Source organism: Ctenocephalides felis, unplaced genomic scaffold (genome assembly GCF_003426905.1).
Source record: "Ctenocephalides felis isolate EL2017-DRISC unplaced genomic scaffold, ASM342690v1 CF-g0.4_SCAFFOLD_01170, whole genome shotgun sequence".
Classification (NCBI taxonomy): Eukaryota; Metazoa; Arthropoda; class Insecta; order Siphonaptera; family Pulicidae; genus Ctenocephalides; species Ctenocephalides felis.
In genome coordinates, this window is record NW_020537324.1 from 79,598,188 (window position 1) to 79,608,162 (window position 9,975).

The window sequence follows — 9,975 nt, forward strand, 5'->3', positions numbered from 1 at the left end:
ATTTAAAAGCCATTCGATGTTTGTCAGTTTTGTGAGACGATCTACCGAGCCGTTTCTTTGTAATTTGAAAAAGAGTGTTAAACTTCGTCCACATTTAAGCTCATTCTACCGAATCGATTTTAAAAAATCAAAAACTGTTCGAAAGATATTAGTTGGGAATGGTACTGATTAGTTTTAGGTGAAAATCTACCGAGCCGTTTTCTTGTAATTAACTGTTGAAAAAAAAATTTAAGTCGATTTTTATGAAACTTTCTTTGGCAATGCATATCATGGTCTCATACAACTAACTGTAATATTACGGCCTTACGACAAGTAGTTTAATTTTAAAAATTCATCAAAGTTTGAGAAAATGAGTAGTTTTTTTGACGTTTGTTAAAATTAAAATTAGACGATTTACTTGGAATAACGTTAGAGTACTTGGTAATAATAAACCATTAATAAAAGTCCTACGGAAACTGGTTCAAATATAAAAATCAAAAATTTGCTTCTAGAAAATACTCCGAATCAAAGTGTTCGTTCGTTTTCAATTATGTGTAATAAATCCTCTCGGAATACATCTAATTACTCATAAATTAATTTATTTTTTATTGATTAAGTCGATTATTTACACATATCGGGAAGTTCATGTAACTTGCCTCAAGGCTAAATACCAATACCAACTAGTTTGTATTGGCGAAATGAAGAACTTATTAAATTTTTGGAATATTATTAGATTTTTGCAATATTAGGTGCTTCAATATTTCGTCTTCCTTTGGAAAAAAATATACAAAATTTTCAAATAATTCAAGATATAAAAAATATTTAAATAGTTCAAAGTCATTTTTTTTCAAATATTTCGATCGTAAATTCGAAAAATTTGTTCGAAAAATGTTACGTAACTAAAAATACACGTGATGTGTATTTTGTATTTAGTATTTGTATTTAGTATTGGTAGTGATGAGGGAGGGACAAAAACATAAATGTATGTAAAAATGCACGCGACGTGTCGGGGGAGGAGAGGGGATGTGGTGTAATTCTAAATATCACGACGTATCACCAAGGAGGAGGACGCCCCCGAATAAGTATTTTAATAAACTTTACAATACTCAGAGATAAACAAGTATAATACTTTTACAATATAATTATTTTCTTTAACAAATTTTAGGTTATTATAATATGACTATTAAGTTAAACAAATTTATAAGTATCTTACATTATATATTTTATTTATTTATAAGTGTCTTATATTCCTCCAATGTGTCCCAACCCTAACAGTGGTTATAGTATCGCCCGAACGATCGTGACTGATCGTCGTGTCGGTGCGACAGAGACTACGGCGGAGTGGTAGCAGGCGGAGGCGGAGGAGCTGGTGTGATGGTGTGATGGTGCGCTGGCCGCACACAGCAAGGACGCCGCCGAACCGCCACGCATTACATTAGTCGTGCGTCGACACTCGAGGAGAAAAGACGGATGGTCGATAGAGGAGAATTTTATTTTGCGATCGTAAATGTGCGAGTTGAGAAATCATTAGAGGATTGTAATTGTTGGTGCAAAAATATATATTAACAAATTGGTTGTATTTAGTTATACAAATATTTGGTTTACTTTTGAATTTCGTTGGAGGTGCTTAAAAGTGTATTAGTTACCAAAAAAACACGATAAATTCTGTGGAGTGTAATTTTTACCTCATGTGTGTTTGTGTATAAATCCTTTGTGTATTTCCTCTACCTTTATGTCTACCCATACATCCCTCGTTTCTGAGGTCGTCGCAAAAACGCGCGGCCGAACATGACAGCTAAAACCGAAAAATCCAAGACATCTAACACCATCAGCTTGACCCAAACCGATGTCAAAACAGAATCCGTGTTAGAAATCGAAGACATCAAACTACCTTCAAAACTCAAAAAAACCTTCAAAAAATCCACCAAAGACGACACAAAAAAGTCTAAGTCAAAATCAGAAAAACGTCAATCCATTACTACCATTACTACCGTCGACGACCTAATCGCCAACACAACGTCTTATTCAAGCAACGACAGCACCACCGTGATTGGTGTCAAAGAGGAGCCCGTGATCAAACGAGCCAATAAACCGCTCATGGAGAAACGCAGACGTGCCAGGATTAATCAGAGCCTCGCAGTTCTGAAGGCTCTGATCTTGGAGGCTGCCAATCAGAGGAGCGGCTCGGCCGTAGGCGCCAACGGAACGGCCGGCGCCAAACATGCCAAACTGGAGAAGGCGGATATTTTGGAATTGACGGTCAGACACTTCCAGAGGCACAGGAATTTGGACAATCCCGGTTAGTAGAATTGTGTTAGATGGATAATTTGTTTTATGTAGACGCAAATATTATTCGTGATTGGCAATTTGCTTCTACGAAATGTAAAAAAATAATTCCGAAATTTTATGACGACTAAAAATTTGAAAAAAATATAGATACATTGAATGAAATAAAATCGTCTAGTATAAAAATATAAACAATAAAAAATGGAAGAATTTAAAATAAATCGAAACATTTTTATAAAACTGATTTTTAAGGTTTAAAATCACTGTTTATAATATGTATTTAACTAATTTATACAAATAACAGTGTAAAAACCATAAGAGAATTCATTCGTGGCGTAAAACACTACGAGGCGTCTCCACCGTAAGATTTTTTTGAATCAACATATCTTTATTATTGGTATGAGGGTTCCCAAGGGTACCAAAAAGTTGAATATATATATTAGGGTGGTCCTTAAAATGGTCATTTTCGAATTTCCTTGCTCCCAGGGGCTCAAATGGTTCCAAATTGATAAAAAACAATTCTCTGAAAGTTTTAGCTCTTAATATTAACGTTTAGATAGAGCGCAATTCAATCAAAGTTTTGTATGGAAATAGCATGGAAAATTTTTCAAAAATTTTAAAAATGTTTTTTACATGTAATTTAGCGAACAAATGAATGAATAAAACTCATTCATTTGTCGCTAAGTTATACCTAAAACATTTTTTTTTAGTTTTCTAAATTTTTTCATGCTCTTTCCATACAAACTTTGATTGAATTGCGCTCTATCTAAACGTTAATATTAAGAGCTAAAACTTTCAGAGAATTGTTTTTTATCAATTTGGAACCATTTTAGCCCCTGGGAGCAAGGAAATTTGAAAATGACCATTTTAAGGACCACCCTAATTTATATATATATGTATGTATATATATATATATATATATATATATATATATATTTCGAACAATGAACAATTCGTTAGTATAAATTAAAAAAACGGTTCCAATAAATAATCAAATTTTGCAGAAAAAGTTACACAAGCCCAAGAAATAAATGTTTAAAATTTAAAATTAAATGTAGATTACTATAAATCGCAAAAATTTTAAAATCCTAAAATTTTGAATTTTATTTTGTTACAAAAGTTTATCTTACGACAATCGCAGGTAGATTGCTATCTTAAATCAAAACTAATTATTTGAGCAAAAGCCAAAGATTCTTCTGTATTGTCTTTTTTACTCAAAACTGCCCCAAAAACTTTAAAACAATTTTTATTTTATTTTGTTACAAAAGTTTATCTTACGACAAGTGCAGGATTTAATGATCAATTAAAATTAAATATAAATTGCTATTTTAAATCAAAACTAATTATTTGAACACAAGCCAAAGGTCTTTGGTATCGTCTTTTGAATTCAAAACTGCAATTTTATATTTTATAGATTAAAACGCCAAAAATTTTAAAACCCTAAAACTTTTTATTCTATTTTATGTTGTTACAAAAGTTCTAACTGAAATATAATGTGTTCAAAATCTCAAAAATTTCGAGTTGAAACACATAATGTTGATCTTTAAAATATGCGAAAAACTTTTATTATTTAACTGTATATATGCCAAAGTAGAAAATTTTAGAAATGTTTAAAAATTAATTGTTTAATCAATATCTCAAAAACTCCGAGTCGAGGCATATAACGTTGATCTTCAAAATATGCGAAGAATTGTTGTAGTTATTTAACTGTATATTTGCTAAAGTAGAAATTTTTAAAAATGTTGAAATAACTGGAACAAAATGCTTACAAAAAAACAGTATCTCAAAAACTTCGAGTCGAGACATATAATGTTGGTTTTTAAAATGTGCGAAGAAATGTTATTATTTAACTGTATATCTGCAAAAGTAGAAAAATTTAAAAATGTTTAAAAATTAATTGGAAAAAAATGCCCACAAAAAACAATATCGCGAAAGCTTCGAGTTGAAACATATAATGTTTATCTTTAAAACATGCGAAGAATTGTTGTTATTATTCAATTGTATATCTGCTCTTTATAAAGCAGAAAAATGTTTTACTATTTCGCCAGGAAATCACGTTTGCAAATTTTAAATATTATTTATTCTGATTCAGGAGAAACTGAATAATTCAGCACAGACTTATCTGAAAACCTATATAATTTATCAAATATATGTGGTAAAAAATAAATTTTGGGTTTGTTTACATTGTTTCCGGAACGATGCAACCTACATAAAAAATTCAACAGTCCTTTGATAAAACTCAATAACGGAGCTTAGAAACATCTGATTTACATTTTATTTTATAATTATTTGTAATCTAAAATCAATGTAATTTATTGTATTATAAAATATGGTTTGAAATTGAGTCGTTAACAGACATTCTTATAAAAAATGAGGCGAAATTAGAATAAATGTTACGTTTGTTGTAATGATGTGCATCGCCTTGATTACTATACGGTCTTTGCGAAGGTCGTCTGGCGTCGCATTCACAGAAATATAATATACATATACACACACACATATATATATATATATATATATATATTTACCTATGTGCATCATATACATTTATACGTATTATAATGATATGCTTGTTCTGTCGTCTCGGGCTCTAACAATGTGTAAAAAAAAGTGTGCAAAAGTACATACATTCAAAAAAACAAGTTTGAAACTATTTTTTTTTTAATTTTTATGTAATTGAAAATTATAGATAGCAATATGTTTCCAAGTGAAAATAGTCCTTAATCCGGCATTGCTGCAATATCTCAATTAGAACGACGACCAGGGGGTTAAAATGATAAAAAATTAAACTATTTCTCAGACAAAGTAAAGACAATTAATGGATTGCCTACTATCAACAATATCTTCATCACAACATAGAATAATTCTGATTGCTATAACAACTACAAAAAAAAATGTCATTGAAATTTCACAAAATTTCGGACAAATCTTTTGGAGTTTTTTTTTCGTCAGTGGTGCAAAGTTCTTTGAATGAAGTATGAAATATTAACTAAATTAATTTTAAGTGAAGCAGAATTACTGTTAGTTGATAATTTTTTGTTAAACTATATAAATTGAACCAAACTTATAACAAACTAATTGCAAATATTTAATATATACAATCCGCTCCCACTCCTTCCCTACAATTGCGTGACTACACTTGCGTTGTAACCTTGATCAGTGTCCATAATGCACCGCTATTAATCACAAAAAATATAGGAGTGTAATATGTGCTTCTTCAATTTCTCGTTTGTTAATATAACATTATATTATCATTTTACACAAATTTAGTGTTCAATCAATTTTACATCATAATTAATTCTTTATGTTGTTTTTCCTGGTTTGGTATGTATAATTTTCTCCTTTTTATATATTTATATTTATCATCAACTTTGTATTTATGTTATATGTTTTTTAGATTACTGAATGATGACACACATCAAGTATCGAAACGTTTAATGGAATAAATAATTTTGTTATTTAATCTTTTTTAATTCGACGATTGGGCTGCAAAAATATTACAAATATATATATATATATATATATATATATATACATATATATTGTGTTATGGTTTTTAACAAGTCTTTTTTCTCTCCGGTTGTTCTCTATTACCATCGTGCATTTATATTTACGCACTCGGCTAAACGGTGTGGGCAATTACGGAGCCCCACAGCACTCCCCCCCATACGGTGTGTGTGGGTAGTGTCGCGCCGGTGTGGGTACATACTTTATTATGTTGTATCGGATAGAGAAAACCGGGAAGCGATTGTGATAGCAAAAATATTTTATAAGGAAAAAGGTAAAATAAACCCGTCAGAATTTATATATCGAATGTTTTAGTATCAAATAATTAAAAGAAATTGTAGGTTGCTACTTGATTTATCCGATAAAATAGTTTTACACTCGACGCATTGAGGAAATGATTTTATCTTAATATTAGAAAATAATCTCATCTGATGTCTTACGATCACGTTGCGTACTTAATATGTAAGATGAACTAATATACTCTGAAACTAGACACTATTTTATTTTAAGATAAGAGATCAAGTTTAACGATTGTATTCTACATCTATTTTATTTGTTTTATTCAACCTGTGTCACTTTTGTCCGCGGCTTCGAAGGTCGCGCCGGATAATAAAACGAATCTATTCGACGCCAACACCGGAGGAAAAAAAACAACAAAAAATAAAAAACAGACACCGGACACAAGTTCACGATGTGATAAGTAGATATATAAATTACAAATAGACGGGGCATCTTGCAAACTTGCCAAAGAAAAAAAAGAGTCAAATAAGGTCCACAAGATTCGATTTTTTAATCCTTAATTACCAAGAAACGACTTGATTGACTTTTGCCAAAAATTGTTCAATACAATCAGCTAACAAGGATTCAATTACAACGGGATTTTCTCATAAAACAATAGATCTAAAGATTATTAAGAACGACTTATCTGATTTCTATATAAAACCGGCGAATGTTAATAATGATTGAAAAGTACAGAATATTTTTAAAATTAGCTGATCCTACCGAAACTTAAATGAAATGCATATATAATTTTGAACAGTACTAACTGTCAACCCCTCTTGAAAACAATTAGAAAAGAAAATTATAAATGATTAGTTTGAAGGTTATAAGTCTTTGGTCCAACTGTGACCATTTCTCAGTTATTGTGGTTAATTTTCATAATATTCGTTCATTTCAACTTTTTAACTGTAATCGTAAATTACATTTCTAGGACCACAGTCATTAATAATGACATATTTGCCCCAAGTTTTTAAAACTTAAGACTATTTGTTGAACCATGAATTAAAAATTGTGAAAATTGGTCGACTTTTAAAGAGCCTCTTTTAAGAACATTGCACTAAAGAGTTGGCAAAGTTTTATCAAAAGTTCGCGTATTTAATAACGATTGTGAAATAGAAATCATACCGAAAAAAGCGAGTAAAAATAAAAACTTAAAAATAACGCGATTCAAATGATTCTGTCTTTCTCATTGAGTTTGTGCGAATAAAAAACATTTCGGTCTCAAACAATTAAGAATGACTTGAAATTTTGAAAAAAAAACGTAAAATGGGCAAGCCGGGTTTTCTGGCGAAAATACAAACTTTTCCTTCGGAAAGTCAATGATCAAAATATTAAGTAATTTAATTATGTTTTTAAACAATGATACATCTATAATAATGACAATAATAATAATATAAGATCTTGTTTTTTAAAATAAAAGTAGCCTAATTTACATCCAATTACATCAGCTACCTGCCAATAAAAGTCCTATCAAAATCTGTCTAGCCGTTTTTGGTTATTAGGAAACCAAGAGACAGACAGACAATTTTTTTAAAAAGTGTTTCTTGTTGTATGTATCAAAAACGATTATTTCAATATTAGAAACAGAATCTAAAATTTTATTTATATGTATGAATATATTTATAATAGTACGTTGTTTTTTTTTAGAATTTTAAATTTCCGAAGTTTTATATTTAACTTCCCGTAGGGCAAGTTATAGTAATCGCAAAAAAATCAAAAATTAAAATTTTTATATATCTTTAGGTTTCAGAGGTTTCTGAACATTCTGGCATACCTTAGAAAAAATGGATGTATGTATGTGTATGTGTGTGTGAGTGTGTGTGTGTGTATGTACGTGTGTGTATGTATGTGCGGATACAAATTTTCGTCGACGATTTCGGGAAAACGGATCAACCGATTTGAATAATTCTAAAAACATTCGATTCGTATTGATAAGGAGACGTGCTGATCAGTTTTTGGCGAAGGCAGGTGTAGCCGTTCCGAAGATACGGGGCAAAAAGTGCCGAAAACGGTAACTCAGTTTTTAAGAGAACGGAGCGTCCGATTTGAATTAAATTAAACATTTTATTTGTATTGACTAAATGAAGAACTGTTCAAATTTTTGGAAAGGCAGGTTCAACGACTTTGGAGATATGGAGGAAAAAGTAAAAAAATGAGCCATTTGGCGGTCAAAAATGATCATTAGACATATGCACATCAAATTATCAGATATTTTATAGAGATTTTAACAATAAGTATACATTTTGTTAACATTCCTATGGGTTCCGTACCAATGCTTATGCGTTAGACAACGACGCGGCGCTTACGCGCTTTATATTTTGTCCTTATGCAGTTAAAGCAGTACGATTGCTTTGAAAAAAAAAGTTCAGATCTTCCACAATATGTCAAAATAAAGAAAAAAAAATTTTTCAAAAATTTTTTTTTTTTTTTTATTTTTTTTTCAAAAAAAAGTAATTTTTTGTCCAATTTATAGTTTCTCAAAAATCTTATTTTTTCAAAGTAAATTTTTTTCAAAAATGTTAATCGTTTTTAAAAAAAAATATTTTTTGGTACGGGAAGTTTCAGCAATTTGCCTTAAGGCACGATGCCTTAATTGCCTTAAGACAGAATTCCACTTACAGCTAGTTATATTATGTATTACTAAATTCTAATAGTCTACATCACAAGAGACGAATGTTGTTAAATATATTTTAAAAAGATTCGACTTCATTGAAACAATTACCATTACGATTATCAGTCTTTTTTCTAACAGTGTTTCTTTCTTCCCCAGATATCGACAAATACAGAGCCGGCTACAGTGACTGTGCCCGCGAAGTGGCGCGCTATCTATCGACCCCCGAGCCTCCGCCCTTGCCGACGTCGCCCTGTCTCTCGGACGCCGCCAGCAAAGCACGCCTGCTCCGACATCTAGACAACTGCGTCGCCGAAATCGACCGGGACATCTGCCCATCGTCCACAGACCTACACCCCGCCAACCAGCCCAAAATCCAACCAGTAACGCCCGCCAAAAGGGAACCGCCTCAACCAGACAGCAGCACGTCCGCCAGCAACGTGGTCAGCCCCGTTTCGAACCAGGACGAAAACAATAACGGCAATAATAGATTGAGGAACCCCACGCCGAATGTAGAGGATTTAATTGAACCCAATGAGATACTGAAGCATGCCTGGGGTGGTCCACAGTTGAGACTACCGGATGGCCAGTTAGTAGTTTTATTACCACCGCATTATGTCCAGTTAGCAGCAGCGTTAGGTTTGAATTTGCAACCTCATACCGGTTCCACAAACGGTGTACCTATATTCATGCCTCCGATGCCCCATGGGGCCATGGAGATACCGCCTCAAGGTGCTTTAGGACTTAACTCCATGACAATGACACAAAGGTGCGACTTTGAGAGGTTGATAGAGTTGTCCAAGAAGCATGCAGGTTACGATGATGTTGGTAAATTAGAACACATGGATGTAGACATGGATAAGTCTTCTAGTCTAGGAAGCGAGAACCAAGTGGTTCCAAACCCAGGAGAGCCGAGCCAACCACCACAACACCATCAGCAAGACGAGAACATGTGGAGACCTTGGTAGATGCAAATTTATTTTATATAAAGAGAGTTTTTAACTTGTTATCAAAGATTTAAATCGTTTATTATTCCTCTAGCTTGTAAGTTCGTACTTAATCTCAAATCGACAAATCAAGGGCTAATTGTTGGAATAAGAACGCTTTTTAAGTATTTTTATACACAGATGTTTATAAATTTTATTCCACCATTTACTGTGAAGCATTGTTAGTGATAAAATTTAAGTCTAAGCGATGTTTGCTTCTAAAACTTTTACATTTGCCACAAAGTATTATAGGATTTAAGTCGCTTCTTTTTGTAAATATGTGTAAATTTTATCGATGATGTCCATTAACAACAGAAATCATGCTAT

General features: G+C 31.9%; 1 protein-coding gene across 1 annotated transcript; it reads left to right on the forward strand.

Moving 5' to 3' along the window:
- The first annotated feature begins 2,061 nt into the window (after positions 1 to 2,061).
- Positions 2,062 to 9,630, forward strand: LOC113367724 (transcription factor HES-4-B-like). Its single transcript, XM_026609305.1, has 2 exons — positions 2,062 to 2,278; positions 8,822 to 9,630. The coding sequence occupies exons 1-2, from the start codon at positions 2,077 to 2,079 to the stop codon at positions 9,628 to 9,630; spliced, it is 1,011 nt and encodes a 336-aa protein (XP_026465090.1). The 5' UTR covers positions 2,062 to 2,076.
- The last annotated feature ends 345 nt before the right edge of the window (positions 9,631 to 9,975 follow it).

Bases quoted from the DNA above. Each gene is read 5' to 3' on its own strand.
- LOC113367724 (XM_026609305.1), top strand. From the start codon at position 2,077: ATGGAGAAACGCAGACGTGCCAGGATTAATCAGAGCCTCGCAGTTCTG. The intron at 2,279-8,821 runs GTTAGTAGAATT...TTTCTTCCCCAG, and splicing joins CAGGAATTTGGACAATCCCG to ATATCGACAAATACAGAGCC.